At 43.2% G+C, this 20629-nt stretch overlaps 1 protein-coding gene across 1 annotated transcript in view; it reads left to right on the forward strand.

Annotated features, from left to right (window-relative positions):
* The window catches only part of mtr (5-methyltetrahydrofolate-homocysteine methyltransferase), a 46939-nt gene that overhangs the window by 6469 nt on the left and 19841 nt on the right, over positions 1-20629 (forward strand). Inside the window, exons 9-17 of the mRNA XM_088284267.1 lie at positions 332-432; positions 2826-2887; positions 3393-3460; positions 5738-5817; positions 7128-7240; positions 16675-16815; positions 16957-17142; positions 17572-17751; positions 18573-18689. Coding sequence (XP_088140393.1) covers positions 332-432; positions 2826-2887; positions 3393-3460; positions 5738-5817; positions 7128-7240; positions 16675-16815; positions 16957-17142; positions 17572-17751; positions 18573-18689 — 1048 coding nt within the window. The remainder of the gene's footprint in view (positions 1-331; positions 433-2825; positions 2888-3392; positions 3461-5737; positions 5818-7127; positions 7241-16674; positions 16816-16956; positions 17143-17571; positions 17752-18572; positions 18690-20629) is intronic.

Below are 20629 nucleotides of genomic sequence, written 5' to 3' on the forward strand. Positions count from 1 at the left end.
TTTAGCTATGAGCGATCGGGGAGAAAACTAGCCTGACCTCAACTCTTTGAGAACCTGTGAATCATCCTTAAAATGAATCCCTTTGAGTGTGGACAGAAATTCCAAACTGCAGCTCTTGGAGGCAATGCTTCCCATATATCCTCAAATGAGACAGACATTATCTATGGACTTAATCTGTCGTTGCTGTTGTTTGTTTTTAAGATATTACTACTGCTTAATGTGATCAACCATTTATTCTAATTTTGCTTTACAATACAAGTTTACCTTCCGAGTACTAATAATTTCCATCCGTTGCCTCCAGTTTCTTAATTATTTTGTTCTTGTTTCCCAGTATCGGCCTCAACTGTGCCTTAGGAGCAACAGAGATGAGACCATTCATTGAGGCTATAGGAAAGAGTACCACTGCTTTTATAATCTGTTACCCTAATGCAGGTAAAGATTCAACACTACATTTGAGAGTTGAGACCACAGTTAAATAACCAAATTTGGTGTTTACTGTTTCGTATTGCATACAGTATGTCTTCATGTATTAATTATATTCATGGAAGTCAAGGCTCGAAATAACTTTTTTCTTTGATTAGCAATTTTGCTAATCAGTAACTGGTTTTGAGGCGCAATTATTTGCAGGTTAATCCCAGGGATTTGAAGCGAGGGTTATATTAAACAATGAAAATACAACAGTATAATTGGGGAGGTTGAATGTAGAGCTGCAGCTATCGAGTATTGAAAATTCTGTAGGGTAATCATGTACTTGGGTAAACAATATTTTCACTTAATGCATTTCACTTCATAATGAACAACCAATTGTTATATTTATTTTTTTATGAAATTCACACATTACAACAACTATTTTATTGTATTGAAACATTTTAGGCGGAGCAAATTTCAAACAAAGATACATTTTAAATGAAATTTAAAAATATGTTTGATATTTATTTAAAAAAAGGCTTTAATAGCATTTATTATTTAACATAATACAATTGGTTATTGGTTGTGCATTTATTATCTTAGACCAGCTAACGAGGAATAAGACAAATATTCTTTCGACTAGTGCAAGTTTTGAAAGTTTTCAGTAAATTAAGATACCTCGAGAGGAAACTGTTGATTAATGTTATCATCAGTTTCAGTTGTTTCCGTGTTGTTAGATAATCCTCAAGAACCGGTGTCCTGCCCGTTTTCCACCTCTCCCTGGTGCAGCACACCTGAGCGATCGTTATCTAGCTTCTGCAGACCTTGCTGATTATCTGATCATTTGAATCAGCTGTGTTGCAGCAGGGAAAGATGGAAAACCTGCGGGACACCGGCCCTCGAGGAACAGTATTGAGGACCCCTGCTCAAGAATGATTTTAAGGACTTTTAGCAAGCTCAGGAACTATAAAAATGTTCTCAAAATATAAATAATACAACCAATTTAAAGTCTTTTGTGGTTAATATTTGCAGGTCAATTTAAACTGTCAGAAAATTGAGCTGACTTTAAAAGTAGGAAAAAGTGGTCTAAATTACATCACTCACCTTTTGTCAAAATTGAACTAAAGTACAGTGATAGAGGGGCTCAATATTTGTGTTTACCTTGGCCCCCAAATGACAATTGTCATTGCAAGCCGAGTGACATACCCAAAATATGATTAGTGGCTCATGCATTGATGAAGAAGTCAGCTAGTAGAGAAATAATGTGAATTGCACAACGTATCGACCATCGACACTTTATACGTATGTCGCTGTTATATGATTCAGTACGGCTCAAAAAAAAAAGCTCCACACACAAACGGGGCTCTCTTCTCTGATCGGTTATGGGGGACCCACCGGGGTTGGGGCGCTCCTTGCTCCCCGTGTTTTGCGTGGAGGGAGCAGAGGGAAAAGACCTGGATAGCGGTGGCCACTCTGATCATTAAAAAAAAACAAAATCGGTACAATAAATTTTACGAGCGTAAAGAGTTGGCGTTCCGTGATTTCCGGAACATTTGGCAGCTCTCCGCTTTGTCGTATAAATGCTGGCCCATTTGCAGTTTCGCGTTTCATTGTGTTTGCTTGAGGCGCTAAATGCAAATTTTGACTCACAAAAAGCAAAACCACTTATTTTGAGCCTTGGAAGTGTTAGGAATTTTTTTGCTCGAGGGTGAAGATTCAATACAGATTTGAAAGGAAAACACGCAAGAAAATATCTCAAAACTACCTGAATCTGTGTTTTTCTATTTAACGGAAAGTTAAAAATAATAAAAGAAGCTTTTAAAAATGCAAGTCATTTACAATCTTTTTAGTTATATCCATTTAATCTATGTACAAATTGCTATTCATGACAATTTCCCCTAATGTTTAAATACTTGTAATGTCCCGATGTGGGGCTCGAACGAAATTACATTCATGAAGCTTTCGTGGGGAAAATAAAATATATTGATGTAAATATCAACATATTTCTCAGACCAAGGAAGAAAACTCATTGAGTTTTTTTTCTGCCATGATTATACGTTTTCTTTCCAAGAGCCATATCCATTCTAAACTCTCACACACACACACGACCACCCTTACCTTGCAGAACAGCAACGTGATGTGTTTTTATATATCCTATTCAGTATTATTTTCCATTGCACTAACTATTCTCTTATTTATCTAATTTATATATTTATCTGAATTATTGTTGTATTGCACTGGAGAGGGGAGCTCTCTAATCTCGTTGCACACTTGAGTACAATGAAAATAAAGGGATTTCTGATTTCTGATTTAAGATCATAGCAGCAATAATAATGTATACTGTGTGTGTGTGTTTGTGTTTTCTAGTTATTGTATCCTTGTGTAATGCTTGTACTATTATTTGGTTTTACTGATAGGGCTTCCCAACACCTTTGGAGCTTATGACGAAACCCCTGCAGTCACGGCCTCCCACTTAAAGGTAATATTAAATTGTGTTAATTTTACTTAACAATGTGTCACTGCGTATCGTATTCCATAATATTCCCTGCATTTATTAAAATGGGAGTTTTCAGCTTTAAAACTAAAACACTAAAATAAAAAAAATAAAAAAATCAAGAATTTAAACTCCTTCCCCCTGAGTTTCTCATCAAAGCCATGCCCCTCAATGTTAGCTAACGTTAGCCACAGATGCTACGTTGGTAGCATGAGTTTTTGAAGTGGAATGTTAGTGGTTTGATGTTTGAATGTATTATCAATTCCAATCAAAAAGAGTACCCGTCGAGCTCAAATATTTCTAGTTCCGCATCCCTACTGTACCTTCAGGTACCTGAGCTTTTTTGCTCTGCATCTCTTTGCTAGTAATATGCATAATTGTTGAGTTGCAAATGAGGGATGGGTTTGCCCTTCAAGTGTAATGTACCAAATGTTTCATCAGTCCCTTGCTGCCAAATATCTGACGTTTTCCTTCATATGACTGCCTTCAGGAATTTGCAATGGACGGACTAGTGAATATTGTGGGAGGCTGTTGCGGCACCACTCCTGCACACATCAGGTCAGCATAATTTGTAATTTGATTTCATTTCAGCCAGGCATAGTCTTCTACTTTCTCTCACCTCACCCATGTGCGCTTCTATAATTACTACCCCCTACAGACACCTTAGTTCTAATGAATATTGAAATCGAAAATGTTCAAACATATTCAAAATTCAATTATTTTCAGGTTTTTAAACTCTTCAAATACATGTCATTTATAATTTATATTAATTTAATTATAAATGATTTAAAAAAAAAAAAGAAAAAAAAAAACAATAAATAATTTTCCATATGTCATAATAAATGAGGAGATGGGGCTTAGAGGCGATGTGATATGTCAAAGCGTAGCAAGATTTTATAATGCATTTGCATTTCTTATAGTGTCGTTTACTCCTTCTGGACACCTGATTGTCCAAAAATCATGTGCAAAATTGCCAATACAATTCACGTAAATCAGGGGCGGGCCAACTTTTTGATTGGTGGGCCACAATGGGTTCTAAAATTTGACAGAGGGGCCGGCCCAGGAGCAGATGGATGGAGTGTTTTGGTTACCTCACCTTATCGGAGAAAAAAAAAACTAATTAATTAATTTTAATTTTAAATGAAAGTGAACATGTAAGGATGGCGTCGCCGGCAGGGCCGGAAACGCCGAGGTGGACTCTTTAAGCGCAGACAAGGACAAGCCCAAGATTTTAACAAGGAATTTATTATTCCGGCAGAGATCAGTATTTACAAAGGGAAAACAATCAGGAATGAAACGAGGTGACGAAAACGAAACCGAAAGTGCTGGTGGGAAGTCCACACCAGGGAAATAACGCGATGAACAAAAAGAGCTTGCAAAAGGCAAGAAAACAAGGGCGAACGAAAATCGCTTACCGCGGAAGGGTAAGGAATGCCAATCCATATGCGAACGCGGCCGACAAGGGTTAAAGCTAGAGACGGAGTCGAGGAACAGGCAGGAGGTCGAATAACACGTGAAGCACAAGACAAGAACAATCGCTGGGAACATGGACGTGAGCAGGATAATAATCCGACATCGAACCGTCGGACGCGGAGGGTTTAAGAGGACGAGGTAATCATGACGTGATCAGGGTCAGGTGCGTGGCAGGTGGGCGCGCCTCTCCAGGCGTGACGGCATGCCCGGGGAAGAGCGCTGGAGAAACGCCCCCACGTCAGCTGGGAAAACATAAACAAACAACACGTGAGGCATGGGACGAGAAACGGGTCATGACAGAACAAAAGCGTTACAGCAATATATATGGCTTTGAAAAACCACCGTATTTAGAAAATAAAACATCAACAAGGTTCATTCATTTAATTATTTTTTAAATTTGGTGGGCCGGATTAAAACGTTTAACAGGCCGCATGTGTCCCCCTGGGCCGTAGCTTTCTCACGCCTGGCATAAATCCATAATGATTTTTCCCTGTTTTTCAGTCCTTTTCGAAATTATCATAAGATGACTTAACTGATTATGAGATGATCAAACGTCTTCCGTAGAGCCTTGTATTCCAATTAGAATGAAATGCCTAATCCAAAAGAAAAATGCTCTACATAAATGCCTGAATCCAAAATAACTCACAGGGTTGTCAGGAGTCATGTAATATATTTCAATCGTAAAAGCCAGGCTGCATCCTGTATGTGGTGTTTACGGAGATCTGCGCATGCCACACGGCTGGTCCGATTAAACATGGTGGCACATGTATTCACCGCATCGGAAAAGGTCACGTAACAGTTGAGTGGAAATTTTCAATAGGAATCATTGAAATTCAAAGGGCAAAGTAGTCTGCATGTAAACCCGGCTGCCAACAGACATTAGCACCCGTTGACAAGTCTTGTGGCCCCCCCGTCACTTAATGAAAATCAGCACATCCAAAACTGATGTTTCAGCCCTCTTCAGAGCTCCTCACTCTGCAATTTAAATTTTGACAACGTGCAGCACATTTGACTTCAGAATGCATTAATAGACTTGAGAATCAAAACACTCTGTGGCAAAGGTAGCAAATCAGCCCCAGAACATTCTTCCTTTTTGTGATCCTTTCAATCTGATTTGACTTGCCAAAAAGTTCCTGGATGATCTGATCTGTCTGTACATTGTCACAACAGCTTTGCGGCTTGTCAATATGCATTTTAGATATCCCAAATTCTGTCATTTCCAGTGACTATTGTGTTTTTTTCACCCTGTTTTCTTTCTTTAATGAAAGGCTATTAATCATTTTATCCCATATCAGCATCAGAAGGTTTGTAAAATATAAATTATTTAACTTTTTATCCCTCTCCTCTTTTGTCATCGCATAGAGCCATATCAGAAGCAGTCAAAGATTGTCAACCTAGAGCTCCTGTGGCGGACATTTATCAAGATTACTTGCTGCTTTCAGGTATTTCAGCCTCGGTGCTATGTAAACTTTGTTTCACGAACTGTACACCTAAAGTTCTCTCACTATACCGTTGTTGCCTTTCTGAGTTTTCTTCTACAGCTGTTTTAAACATATTGTAGTGTAGGGGCTGAATGATTTCATTAAAATATTGAATTACGATTTTTTTTCCGAACAGAAATGCAATTTCGTTTACATTTTCATGATTTGTTTATTTTCTCCCCAAAATTAATCTTCAGGGTAATATTCACTGTGTAGATTTATAACATTTATAAATATGATATAGTTATTACTCTAATTAACATAAGGACCCAAAAGGGACTGTATGTATAAAGCAAGAATTACTGCTTGCTGTCCAAAAATATCTAATTGTTTAGTACTGTATCTAAAAGTTTTTAATAAGAAATATTTCCACTAATTTAGACGTTCATTGTAGATGAACTTAAGATCATATGTAAATTGTTTTTCACATTTTTGCTTCAAATGAAACAAAGTCATGTATTATAAATTAAATTCCTTCACAGTTATGGTACCTATTGTGATAGAAATTTAAATATTAAAAAATATATATAATGAAAGTATCAATTTCCTTAAATGTGAAAACTGAATGCTCCCTGTTAAGAAGTGGAAAAGAATCATATTTATTCGTCTCTCTGCTTCTTTTCATTCCAATTTAGTGTAAATTAAAAAATAATTAGCTGTTTGTAAGGGGTTGTACACCGCTTAAACACAGTTCCAGCAAGACTTCTTTGAAAAGGGGGCTTTACTCCTTAGCACTTTTGCTGGGGTTGGCGACCCAATATCAGCTTAGCCATTAGCACTGGCTACTTATGCTCTTTCGGTCGGTGTTCGTACTTCTTGTCCACCTTTAGTGATAAAGATGCTTATTCGAAGTGTAGCTTATGTGTAGCGTGGAGCGTTTATTTATGAGATCGTATTTTGGATGAGTGGAAGACTTCCTGCACTGTGTGAGAACACTAGATGGTGACTTAGTAGTTGTGCTAGTATTGTTATTATATCCGTGATTTACTTGCGATTTTTGGCTGGAAGATCAGGAACTTTTGACTGCTGCTCAGTACTCTATACTACTACTTCATCTGCTTGGATGCGGTACGAAACAGTTTTATCCAATACAATAGTGTGCATTATTTAAATCTGATATTAATTTTTTTTTTTTTTTCAAAATGCATTTCTTGCTCTCCCGAGTAGATTTTATTGGTTTAACAAGTGTTTTGATGTGTAAATATTTGCATTTAGTTTTTTTTCTTATTGATAAATCACATTTTGTTGTTGTTGTATCTCTGTGATTCTAGGTCTGGAACCATTCAAGATAGGCCCTTATACCAACTTTGTCAATATTGGTGAGCGTTGCAATGTGTCCGGGTCCCGCAAATTTGCCAAGATGATTATGGCTGGAAACTATGAGGTGAGACAAAGGCCAAATCTTATTTCTCTTTTTGCAATCTCCTTAAACCTCGATCCTCGATCACTCCTTGATGATGTAATTTCATTGAGATGTCATAACGTCACTGAGAACAGTCACACAAATGAAATCAAATATGTAGTGACATACAATATAATACAATACAACTTTAGTTTTATAGCGCATTTCACAAGAGCTGGAGCTGTAACAAAGCGCTTTCCATATGGTGTAATATAAATTAGTGGGAAATTGCAAGACAAATGAAAACACAAAGACTACAGACAAGAAGAACCACAGAACAGCGACAGTCTCATGTTTAGTCGAAAGACAAAGAATAAAAATGTTAGGATGTGGTGGGACTTTTACAACTTTGAAAACTTATTATTTACAACCGAGCAATATTGCCTCTCTAATACTTTGTTTTTCAAACACATAACACATTGTCTAAAAAAATATTTTGTTTGAAAAGTCTGTAACCCCACGTATGTGGGAATAATTTCATATCATACTTCCCCCTCTTGACACATGACTACACCCATGTGTCAATCTTGCTGCACCTTCAAACAATGATTTAGGCACCCAGGGTTTGCCATCTGCCAATTTGCTGACGCTGTCCTCAGCAATGTTTGCACCTTTGTTGTCCCAATGTGTGCGTTCAATTAGTGGTGTATTTTTCTGGCGTGAGATCAAAATGTCAAGTTGATTTGCTGTGTGTGTGTTTGTTCATTTCCCCTTTTAGTTGTGCTTTGTCGACCTTGAGGTCATGCCTTGGGCAGCATTGTCAGCGAGGCAGTTTCCAATTTGCAATTGGGTCATTTTCTGTTAAGTGAGCTTTGCATTTACAAATAGCTATTTAGACGTGCTTTATGCCCAACCTTTTTTTTTTCCTGTTGTGGTTTTAAAGCCCGTTTGCCCAATGTCGACAGAACACATGAACATATATCTTGGCTGTCAGTCCAAATTGTAAAATGTTTTTGAGAAAACATCTTACAATTATGGATCACAGAAAATTCTGCTGCTTGTCCTGAACATACAGATTTTAATATCCCTTGAAACAAAATGTTTGTTAAAAAAAAATTTCCCACCCCTTTGCGGCCATCAAAAAAAACTGTCTCTCCAGTCGGGAGAAAGGTGACCATGAGGTCAGGTCGCTGTTTGGTGGTAATTTGGACTCTGCTTCCACAGTCGTGTGGCGTGCCTTCTACTGGTGCGGGAAAAAGTGACGCTGGGCTGAGCGCACCTTATCAGTGTGATGTGTCCCTGTGACAATCAGGTCGCCGTGCAATGTGAATGTCGTGTGATGGAATGTCATTTTTTATTTCAAAAGAAGGACCGCGACTTTGTGCGGCACTTTCGGTGTTAATTTGGGATCCAATTGTTGTGACACAAGGTCATGAAACCATTTTTTGCGGTCACTGTTTGCTCAAATGGCTCATAGTAATTTGGTAGTGCTAATACATCTTAATCAATGAGTTCACGCTTGACAAGTTCAAAAGCTTGTCAGCCTCAAGTGTTCAAACAATTTTTTCCCCCCTCAAATGTCATTGGCTTGTCTGGTTATATCATCGGTTCAGTTTGATGACGCATTCAGTAATTCTCGAGGTCAAACATATGTTTAATATCTTCCTCAATGTCTTCACTGCTGTCACTGTCAGAGGGGGAATCCAGAGGTTTGGACATCAACTCGCAGTCCGAAGCCCCTCTGGGGTCCCGGCCTAGTCATTCATCATCAGATGAATCGTCAACATGGCGTCGACTAGGCTTAACTTTTTCCTCACACCGACAAGCAAGATGACCTTTTTTACTGCAAGTGAAGCACTTGCCTTCTTTGAGCCACTGTTGTTGTTTGGGTGACAATTTGGACAAGTCAAATGGACTTCTTTTTTTGTATTTTTGCCCACTCGATTTTGCTTTGTTATCACGACTCGGTCCCGAAAAATTTATGTTTACAATAGAACGTTCTGTTTTTTTCTTTTTCTGTTCGACACATTCATAATTTCGTGCTTAATTTATGATTTCCTCCATTTGACAAGTCGGCCAGTTCAAGTTATGTTTTTTTACGTAATTACAGATTTCTGGTCGAGTTTGATTCAGTTTTTACTCACAACCCTCGGTCAGTTTTAGATTTCTCAAACGTTGGACATTCATACAATACACATACACACTCACAGATTGATCAGTTCTGTGTCTGTGAAAATAGATAAACTATTTCCGCCTTCTAGAAATAACAAACGTTGTATTATCACCTCCAAATATAGTAATAATTACATCTGTGTTCTACCAGAAATAAGAACCCCTAAATCTGTCTTCCAGAAAAAACAACAGTTAATTCTGTACTGTCCGAGCAGATATAATCAACTACATTTGTACTCTCTACCAGAAAAGGAATGCCTTAATCTGTCTTCCAGAAAAAACAACAGTTAATTCTGTACTGTCCGAGTCTTCCAACTAAGTTAAATCTTCTTCCAAAATAACAAAGTTAAATCTGTATTTCTACCAGAAAATAACTAAGCTAAAATGTACTATCTCTTCGGCTAAAGGGAATCCCTGAAACCCTACTATCCTCTTCAAAAACCCGAAAACTCAAGTTTTTTACTATCTGTTGTATACAACCACTGACCTGTGACAATCTCTCCACTGGTCGAGACACTCGCGGTTCGTGGATGAAGTCTGTGCTCTCTCTGGTGGAAGATGGCCGAGGACCGGCCTCCTGGAATAGAGGATTTTTCACGATGGCGCCGTTTTCAGTCGTCGTCAATCGTCCACCGCAGATCACACGTTTTCACCCGGCAATCGAAGGACCAAGTAATGTCAGGGAAGTTTCTATTAAACAAGCCTGGACAAATGAGTCAACCAGCCAAGATTGTCTTTGTGTCTCGCGCGGAGCAGCCCCCTGAAGTCAGAGGTGAAGCTCCTGCTTCCTGTTCCTGCAAGGCTTTTATTGTATCGCAGCAAAGCAATTTTAATATGCAACTCATACAGAAAAGAAACACCCCTTGCATAACGGTCAGTGTGACTTCTGTTTGCGTCCTTGGATCTCAGACACTTTTACTTCGTATCAGTCTGGAATGAGCGCGAAGGTGGAAGTGGATTCGTATAAATGCTGACAAGGGAAAATTGGTTGATCAAGGATTTATTGTGACCGTCAGGTAACAATCAGAAATCACGATGGGGATAGATTGTTATCAATTTCTTATAATGGTATGGGTATCTATAATTACTGTCGTCGGAGTGACGATAACGAAAAATGCTGGTGGACCAAGCTCACACCAGGAAATCAAAACGAGTAACAGAAAGCGCTTGCAATGCAAGGATACCAAAAACGACAATTGCTTACCACCACAGGATAAGATGAGTCCAAACACGAAAAGCGAGAACGAAAAGCGAGCCGAAAAATAGCTGAGTAAAGAATAACAAAAATACACAATACACTACACACGGAGTAATCGAGGCGAGAACTATAGCGAAGAACATGAACTTGAGCAACGTGGGATAATAATCCGACGCGGACCTGTGGCTTAAGTAGCCCGTAATCAAAGTCTTGATTCAACGCAGCTGCGTGGATCGTGCACGCGTCTCTCTCGGCCGGGTGACGCACGAACTGGAACGAGCGCCGCAGGAACACGCCCACTCCGCTGCAACAACAACAGACGGATCGTGACAGTACCCCCCCCTCAATGGACGCCCCTTGGCGGACCACCTGGTTTCGACGGGTGAGCGTTGTGGTAGTCGCGGAGTAGAGATGGACACATGATCCAGGAGCGGGGAATCCACTGACGCTCCTCCGGACCATAGCCTTCCCAGTCGACCAGGTACTGGACTGCCCTTCCCCTGCGCCTGGAGTCCAAGATCTCCCGCACCCTGTACACCGGGTCGCCGTCGATGATCCTCGGAGGTGGTGGCGGGGCGGTAAGCGGAACCAGAGGACAGGTAGGAGCCGGCTTGATGAGCGAGACGTGGAAGACAGGATGAATCCTCATGGTGGGAGGCAGCTTTAGTCGGACGGAGACGGGGTTGATAATGGCCTCGATCTCAAACGGCCCCACGAAATGTGGCCCTAGCTTGCGGGGCGACCCCGCCAGGTTGAGGTCGCGGGTCGACAGCCATACTTTGTCCTCGACCTTGTACACCGGAGCCGGACGCCGGCGACGATCCGCGATGCGCTGGTTGCGCTGCGCCGTGCGTGACAGAGCAGCCCGAGCCTCCTTCCAGGCCTGGTGAGCTCGCTTTAGATGATGCTGAACCGATGGGACCTCTTCTGCGCCAGCCTGAGTCGGGAACAGCGGAGGTTGGTACCCGTAGGCCGTCATGAACGGGGACCGACCCGTAGCCGACGAGAGCAAAGTGTTGTGTGCGTATTCGACCCAAGGCAGGTGATCGGCCCAGGATGACGGCTGATCCAGACAGACACACCGGAGCGCCGCTTCGAGGTCCTGGTTGGCCCGCTCAGACTGGCCATTGGACTGTGGGTGGTATCCCGAGGAAAGGCTTGGTGTCGCCCCCAGGGACTGGCAGAAGCGCTTCCACATGCGGGAGATGAACTGCGGGCCTCGATCGGACACCAAGTCGTCCGGAATGTCGTGCAGTCGGACCACATGCTGGACCAGGAGGTGAGCCGTTTCCAAGGCTGTCGGAAGCTTGGGCACGGCGACAAAATGCGCGGCCTTGGAGAACCGGTCCACTATGGTGAGGATAACTGTGTGTCCACGTGAAACGGGCAAGCCAGTGACGAAATCCAATGCGATGTTGGACCAGGGGCGTGCCGGGACGGGTAGCGGCCGGAGAAGACCCGCTGGGAGCTGGTGCGATGACTTGCTGGCGGCGCATGCGGGAAAAGCCTGAATGTATGCGGTCACGTCGGTCTTAAGCGATGGCCACCAGAACTGTTGTCCGATCAGACCCAGGGAGCGACATATGCCCGGATGACAGGTCAGCTTGGAGGCATGTCCCCATTGGATTACCTCTGCGCGGTGCTGCGTCGGCACGAATAGCCGGCCTGGGGGACAACCCGCTGGAGCCCCGTTCTTCTCTTGGGCCTCCCGGATTTGCTGCTCCATTTTCCACTGCAGCCCTCCCACCAACCGATGACTGGGCACCACGCTCGCAGGTCCTTCCTCTTCTTCCCAGGAGTCGTGGATGCGCGATAAGGCGTCGGGCTTTGTGTTGCGGGAACCGGGACGGTATGTCATGGTGTAATTAAATCGGCTGAGGATGAGAGCCCATCGCGCCAACCGGGGATTGAGTCTCTTCATAAATCGTATGTACGACAGGTTTTTGTGGTCCGTGTATATGACGAAGGGTTCCTTGGTGCCCTCCAGCCAGTGCCGCCACTCCTGCAGAGCCAGAACCACGGCCAAAAGTTCCCGGTTTCCCAAGTCGTAGTTCGCTTCAGCAAGGGAGAGGCGACGGGAGAAGAAGGCGCAGGGGTGGAGTCGTTGGTCGACCGGAGATCGCTGGGATAGGACGGCCCCCACTCCTGAATCAGAGGCATCCACCTCTACAACAGAAGGGAGATCACTATTAGGGTGGTGCAACACAGGTGGGTTAGTGAATGCTTTCTTTAGGCTCGAGAACGCAGCCTCGGCTTTACTGTCCCACGAGAACCGGGTCTTAGTAGAGGTGAGGCGAGTGAGGGGCAACGCCTGACGACTATAATCCTTTATAAATCGCCGGTAGAAGTTGGCGAATCCTAGGAACCGCTGCAGTTGTTTCCGCGTAGCCATTCCACGACTGCACGGGTTTTGGCCGGGTCGGCCTTGAGTTGCCCGTTTTCAACTATGAATCCCAGAAATGGAACTGACGTCTTATGGAATTCGCATTTTTCCGCTTTTACATACAGCTTATTTTCCAGGAGTCGTTGCAAGATTGAGCGAACGTGCTGATGATGTTCTCTTACGGAGCGGGAGAATATGAGTATATCGTCAAAATAAACAAAGCAGCACACGTTAAGCATGTCTCTGAGAACGTCATTAATGAGCGCCTGAAACACTGCAGGCGCGTTCGATAGACCGAAAGGCATGACCAAGTATTCGAAGTGCCCTAAAGGGGTTTTAAACGCGGTCTTCCATTCGTCGCCCTCTCTTATGCGGACCAAGTGATATGCACTACGAAGGTCCAGTTTGGAGAAGATAGTCGTGGATTGCAGAGGGGCGAACGCCGAGTCTAGCAAGGGCAGTGGGTATGGATTCTTTACTGTGATCGCGTTTAACTCCTTGTAATCCACACATGGACGGAGAGTCTTATCTTTCTTTTTGACGAAGAATAATCCAGCTCCAACCGGAGAGGTAGATGGTCTGATCAAACCCGCGGCCAAAGACTTGGTTATGTATTCTTTCATGGCCGCTTGTTCTGGTTGCCAGACCTTGTATAGTCGCACTGACGGAAGGACCGGATCTGGCAGTAAATCTATCGCGCAATCGTAAGGGCGGTGTGGCGGTAAGGATTTGGCGCTTTCCTTGCTGAACACGGCGCGGAGGTCATGGTAAATGTGAGGCACGTTATCGAGGTTGACCTCCGTTACCGGGGCTGCCCTGACCTGTAAGCCCTCTTTGGCGGATCGTAGGCAGTGCACGTAGCAAAAGGGACTCCAATTTTGGATGGAGAGACGACCCCAGTCAATGACCGGGTTATGCGCTTTTAACCATGGAATTCCGAGAATGACCGGAGCTGCCCTAGCCGGCATAACAAAAAACGAGCGCTTTTCTATGTGGTTTCCTGACAGTTTCAAGGTAAGAGGTTCGGTTAGTCGTCGTATGTCTGCCAAGAGGCGCCCGTCGAGGTCACACAGTTTCTCGGACCTATCGAGCTCGGTAAGTCGAGAAACTAAGCCCGCATCTATAAAGCAATCGTCTGCCCCTGAGTTGATCAACGCGCGAATCTTGATACCGGCGTTTAGCCCTATGATTTCCCCCTCCACCTCTAGTCTCAAAAGGTTCCCGGAGCTGTCCTGTTCTTCCGCCGCGAGGGCGGGCTGCTTCTCTCTGGAGCTGGTGGCCCCGGTAAGGTTGACCGCGGACTCACAATGTTCCGGGTGACGAGGAGACAATTCTCGGCGGGCGGACATCTCCGGGCAAACCGCTACTCGATGACCCTGAAGACCACAGTAGAAGCACGCCCCCGAACTGCGCCGACGCTGTCTCTCGCGGGAACCCAAGCTGCTAGGCCCCGGCTGCATGGACTCGTCGGCAGGTGGATGTTCGGAAACCCGGAAACGTGGTGGCCCTGTGCGGCGCTGCTCCCACCCTCGCTCTCGGCAATGCTGTAGCTGGCGGGAATCCAGGCGGCTTGCTCCCAGCTGCATGGGCTCAACGGCTGGTGGAGGTTCTGGAAACCGGAAACTCTGTGGCTCGGTACTGCGCTGCTCCATCCCTCGCTCTCGGCGACGCTCTCGCAGGCGGTTGTCGAGACGAATGGCCAGGGTGATGAGCTCCTCCAGCGTCTCGGCGTCATCTCGAACTGCCAGCTCGTCCTTTAGGGCAGGGTTCAGGCCTCTCCGGAACACGGATCGCAGGGCGCAGTCGTCGAACCCACTTTCGGCAGCTCGGATGCGGAAGGCGATGGAGTAGTCAGCTACCGATCGGGAACCCTGGGTGCAGTCCAATAGCTCTGCTCCGGCCTCTTTTCCCCGAATAGGGTGGTGGAACACCCTCTGGAACTCCGCTAGGAACGCGGGGAACGAGGAGCGGATTTCCGGGCGTGCGTTGCTCACAGCCATGGCCCATGCACTCGCTTGACCAGTCAGGAGGCTCATCACAAATGCTACTTTAGTACTCTCGTGCGCATAAGTCAGGGGCTGCTGATCAAAGATCAACCTACAGTGGTGGATAAATGGGCCGCAAAGGCCGGGTTCTCCGCCGTAGCGGTTGGGATGAGCCAAGCTAGGCTCTTTGAACGGGTAGGCCGGAAACTGTGTTCCGCGAGGGGAAACGACCGGGTTGGGACCCGGAGTGACGGGTGGTACTGGGGGGCTCAAATGAGCATCTAAGCTCGTAGGTTTTTGTGCCAGTTGGCCGACCGCGTCGCACAGGGTGGCGAGCTCAGTTGCCTGTTGGCCTACTAAGCGTCCTTGACTGGCCAGAGCGTGGAAAATTTTCTCGGTGTCAGTGGCTGGAAAGCGGTGGAAGTGGATTCGTATAAATGCTGACAAGGGAAAATTGGTTGATCAAGGATTTATTGTGATCGTCAGGTAACAATCAGAAATCACTATGGGGGATAGATTGTTATCAATTTCTTATAATGATATGGGTATCTATAATTACTGTCGTCGGAGTGATGATAACGAAAAACGCTGGTGGACCAAGCTCACACCAGGAAGTCAAAACGAGTAACAGAAAGCGCTTGCAATGCAAGGATACCGAAAACGACAATTGCTTACCACCACAGGATAAGATGAGTCCAAACACGAAAAGCGAGAACGAAAAGCGAGCCGAAAAATAGCTGAGTAAAGAATAACAAAAATACACAATACACTACACACGGAGTAATCGAGGCGAGAACTATAGCAAAGAACATGAACTTGAGCAACGTGGGATAATAATCCGACCTGGACCTGTTCGCGACGGTGGCTTAAGTAGCCCGTAATCAAAGTCTTTATTCAACGCTGCTGCGTGGATCGTGCACGCGTCTCTCTCGGCCGGGTGACGCACGAACTGGAACGAGCGCCGCAGGAACGCGCCCACTCCGCTGCAACAACAACAGACGGATCGTGACAAAAAATGAGTCTTCAAACGAGTTTTAAAAGCGTACACAGAGGGGGATTGCCTAACATTTAATGGAAGCTCATTTTATCGGGATGGACCGGCAAAAGAATTAGGCAGGATCCCCCCTGAGGCTGCGCTTACTCCTCAGTACCTCTAGCAGCATTTGAAACCTGAGGCAGCGGGCAGGTGCGTAGGGGTGGAGGAGCTCGGAGAGGTACGCTGGGGCGAGGCCAATTAACGATTTGAAAACAAACAGAAGTATCTTCAAGCAAGTTCTAAAGTGCAGAGGGAGCCAGTGAAGAGAGGCCAAGATCGGGGCCCCATTAAACCTTATTTTTATTTATGTGCCCGAATGCATTGGGCAAAATTACATCCTAATTATCAGAGACTTTCATTGCATATTAACCACCATCCAGTGTAATTAAATAATTTTAAAAATAGAGATTTAGCAAAATATGTGTATTTATACTAATGATGTCCAATGGATAAGGAACTTGGCGACAATAAATAAAGAAAGAATAAAAAATATTTATTTAACAATATGGTATTTAACAGACAATTCAAAAGAGGACACACTCAGCTATACCTGATATAAAAAGTATCAAAGAGAAGAGAAATCTAGAGAAAGAGGGGGGGTTATCAGGGGGAAGAATTCGAGCAAAACCAGGAGTTCAGTGAAATGATGTAGGACATCATATGAAAAATATATATACATTTATTTCCGTTTCTCATTTTTAGGATGCTTTAACCGTTGCAAAGGCACAAGTGGAGATGGGAGCCCAAGTCCTCGATGTCAACATGGATGAGGGAATGCTGGAAGGGCCAACAGCAATGGCTCGATTTTGTAATTTTATTGCTTCTGAGCCAGACATTGCACGGGTAATAGAAGTAATCGAAATGTTTTACAGCAACTTTACAATTTATTGACATTTATATGATAATTAAGGTATCCTTACCAATCCTGTTCAGTAGTATGCAGTTGCTAGTTGTCTTTTTCAACAGTCCTCTCGTCTTTGCCAGGTTCCTCTGTGCATTGACTCGTCTAACTTTGCAGTCATTGAAGCTGGACTGAAATGCTGCCAGGGAAAATGTATAGTCAACAGCATAAGTCTGAAGGAAGGCGAGCAAGAGTTCCTGCAAAGAGCGGCAACTGTGAAGCGCTACGGCGCTGCTGTGGTGGTCATGGCTTTTGATGAGGAAGGCCAGGTAAGCGGATAAATTATCATATGCTATGCCAAACATACTGTCAATATACGCATAGCACCTTTGGACTACTGTAGATTAAAACGCTGTTCTTCACATAACCTTAAAGGAACTGTGGACTCAAGATGGTCCTTTTTTCATGAAGAAAAGAAAGAAAATCTCTTCTGTATTTTTTTTCTCAAGAATTTAAATCTGCATTTCTTTTCAAGAATTTCTAGCCAATTTTGAGTAATCTGTATTTATTTAATAATGTGTTAATTAGACATGGCTGCCCCATTAATTTTGTTGGCTAATAATGCAAAACATAAAATATACCGGGTTTTTTTTTGGTTAAAATGATTTTCTCTTTTCAAAAATTTAGATTTCACGCACTCACACACATGCTCTCAAATGCGCAGTACAAAATGACTGACCATGTGCTGTTCTCGTCAGGCCACAGATGCAGCTCGCAAAGTGGAGATCTGCACCCGAGCTTATAACCTATTGGTTAGCAAAGTTGGGTTTAATCCCAGCGACATCATCTTTGATCCCAATATCCTGACAATTGGCACTGGCATGGAGGAACATAACGACTATGCTGTCAATTTCATCGGGGCCACAAAAATTATTAAGGTATTGCACACGCATAATCAAGCAAGAGTGTCTTTCTACAGAACAGCAACGTGATGTGTTTTTATATACCCTATTCAGTATTATTTTCCATTGCACTAACTATTCTCTTATTTATCTAATTTATATATTTATCTGAATTATTGTTGTATTGCACTGGAGAGGGGAGCTCTCTAATCTCGTTGCACACTTGAGTACAATGACAATAAAGGGATTTCTGATTCTGAATACAGTATCTCGCATGGGTCATTGTACAATACAATATAACTTTATATCATCAATAAAAAAATAAAAAGACTCATTTTTACTGAACACATTGATGGTAATTCAGTTGCGGTGAAAACTGGTAGGTATTGCATGTTAGGCCAGGATGATTGTACTACATTCCATGTGACAACATTTCCTATTTTTCCTCGGATTGGACAGCAATTGTGTCATGTTAATCTTGATCGGAACCAAGATGCCGCTCAATTACCTGTGAGTTTGAAATGATTACTTGTTGATTATTTGTTGAAACACCCTGTTAAAGGGACTTGGCCCTTCGACATGACGTGATGTCTTCATTTTGTGATCCAGTGAAACTGATACGTCATGATGCATTTGCCACCTTGCTTCACTGTCTTCAAAGTGGACAATGGCTTGAATGCTGTGTCTGGGGAGACGTCTTACCAAAATATCTGCCGTCAATAAAGCTTTCAACTGGTTATCATGCGATAGGGACAGAACAAGAGATGTCAGTTATCATATATTTCACTGGAACCAAACTGATATAACTTTTAAATCTGGTCACCCGTTTGTATTGTACATGTGTTTTTTGTGTGTAGGACACATTACCAAGAGCCAGGGTGAGTGGAGGTCTCTCCAACTTGTCTTTCTCCTTCAGGGGAATGGAGGTCATCCGAGAAGCAATGCATGGAGCATTTCTTTATCATGCTATTAAGGTAAATTACCTCCATCCATCCATCCATCCATCCATCCATCCATCTGATTATATTACTCAGGTAGAGGAATAGTGAATTGTGTTTTAAGAATTGAAAACCAATACTGTGATATTGTATAGTATGATGAACATATTGGGCAGGGGTAGACAATTCAGCAGTAAAATTAATTGGCTTTGACTTGTGCGGATATGGTTAATGTTGTTATAATTGGGAAATAAAAATGTCAAAATGCTCTGCCGTCATATCAAAAAGACACAAAAACACATTCACGTGATATCACAATTTTATAAATTCACACCCCCAAAAAATGTCACAATATGCATTGGTTTTCGATACTTTTAACGTGTACTGACATTCTAAGAAGCAACCACTTACTTACAATTTCTAGTTGGGACTTCTAAATCATTATTCTGGCAAAACCCTTACTTCCCTCCATCATGTAATAAATGTAGTGTAAATGTTACTTCGCTCTCTAGTTTCTTTTTGTGAAATATAGTCATTAAATGGGTTGGACAAATTGTTAAATATAGCAACAAAGTTGGAAAAAGTTTACTCTTGCTCATTTTCTAATGCCCGCATGTGCACATCAAAATTAAAATAAAAGCAGTGCACATTTTATTTGATATTATAATGACTTAGCAAGGGCCGGTCTGTGTCTGCGGATGGGCTGGATGCGGCCCGCAGGTCGTCCCTTGCCAAGATCGAATTTTGTGTTTAATGGTGTGCAGTGATGGGTAAGTGGTGGCATAAGTTACAATGTTATGTTTTTCAGTAACGCTTAATCTAATTAATTAATTTTCACATATGATAATGACATTAATGTTCTTGCCAAATTATTTGACAGTTTAATTATTAGATCAATAAACCAGTTTTTATCAGACTTGTGAGATCCCTAAAGCAAGATGCAGTTATTTATTTTTATTTGTTTTTACTGGTCTCCTTGACACATCAGGAGAGGACCACAATTGATGATTTTTGGCTTAGTACTGTCATATTTCATTGTGATCCAATCAGATGAATTGTTGAATAAGTGTTGTTGACACAAACGGGAGCAAGGGCACTTGAACTGAAGCACACCCAACAAGCCGAAACGAGTGAATTGTGAGGATTGAGGAAATTCCGTAAATAAACAGGAATGGTAAGCTCAGTTAAATCTACAGGCCGCCTACCTGGAGGTTTAGAAATATTTTTTTCCATTAATAAAATAATGGGAAAGAATTGACGGGCGCACGGTGGCCGACTGGTTTTGTACGATGGCCTCACAGTGAGAGACAGCAGCGGTCGTTAGTTCCTGTGTGGAGTTTGCATGTTCTCCCCGTGCCTGCGTGGGTTTCCTCCGAGTACTCCGGTTTCCTCCCACATTGCAAAAACATGCATGGCAGGTCGATTGAACACTCTAAATTGCCCCTTGGTATGACTGTGAGCGCGGATGGTTGTTTGTCTCTGTGTGCCCTGCAATTGTCTGGCGACCAATTCAGGGTGTACCCCGCTTACTGCCCGAAGATTGTTGGGATAGGCTCCAGCACCCCCCGCGACCCTAGTGAGGAAAAGCAGTGCGGAAAATGGATGGATGGAAAGAATTGACAACACAGTCACCCCCATCTTCATAACTGATGCGTGCCTTTTACATTTTAACTGATTTGGTTAGGATTCCTGCTACCGAGGATTCAGTTACCAATTTATTCTGTTTGGAACTAAATAAAAAACTCAATTTGACATTTATTTTTCAGGCATGGTGGAGGACTGGTTAGCACATCTGCCTCATAAGGTCTTCCTGTGTGGAGTTTGCATGTTCTCCCTGTGCCTGTGTGGGTTTTCTTCAGGTCCTCCAGTTTCCTCCCGCATTCCAAAAAGATGCATGGTAGGTTAATTGAACACTCCAAATTGTCCCGAGGTGTGATTGTGAGTGAGTGGTTGTTAGGCTATGTGTGCCTTGCAAT

This window comes from Idiotropiscis lumnitzeri, chromosome 20, assembly GCF_059441095.1.
Source record: "Idiotropiscis lumnitzeri isolate Australia: NSW breed Sydney's pygmy pipehorse chromosome 20, RoL_Ilum_1.0, whole genome shotgun sequence".
In the NCBI taxonomy this organism is placed as follows: Eukaryota; Metazoa; Chordata; class Actinopteri; order Syngnathiformes; family Syngnathidae; genus Idiotropiscis; species Idiotropiscis lumnitzeri.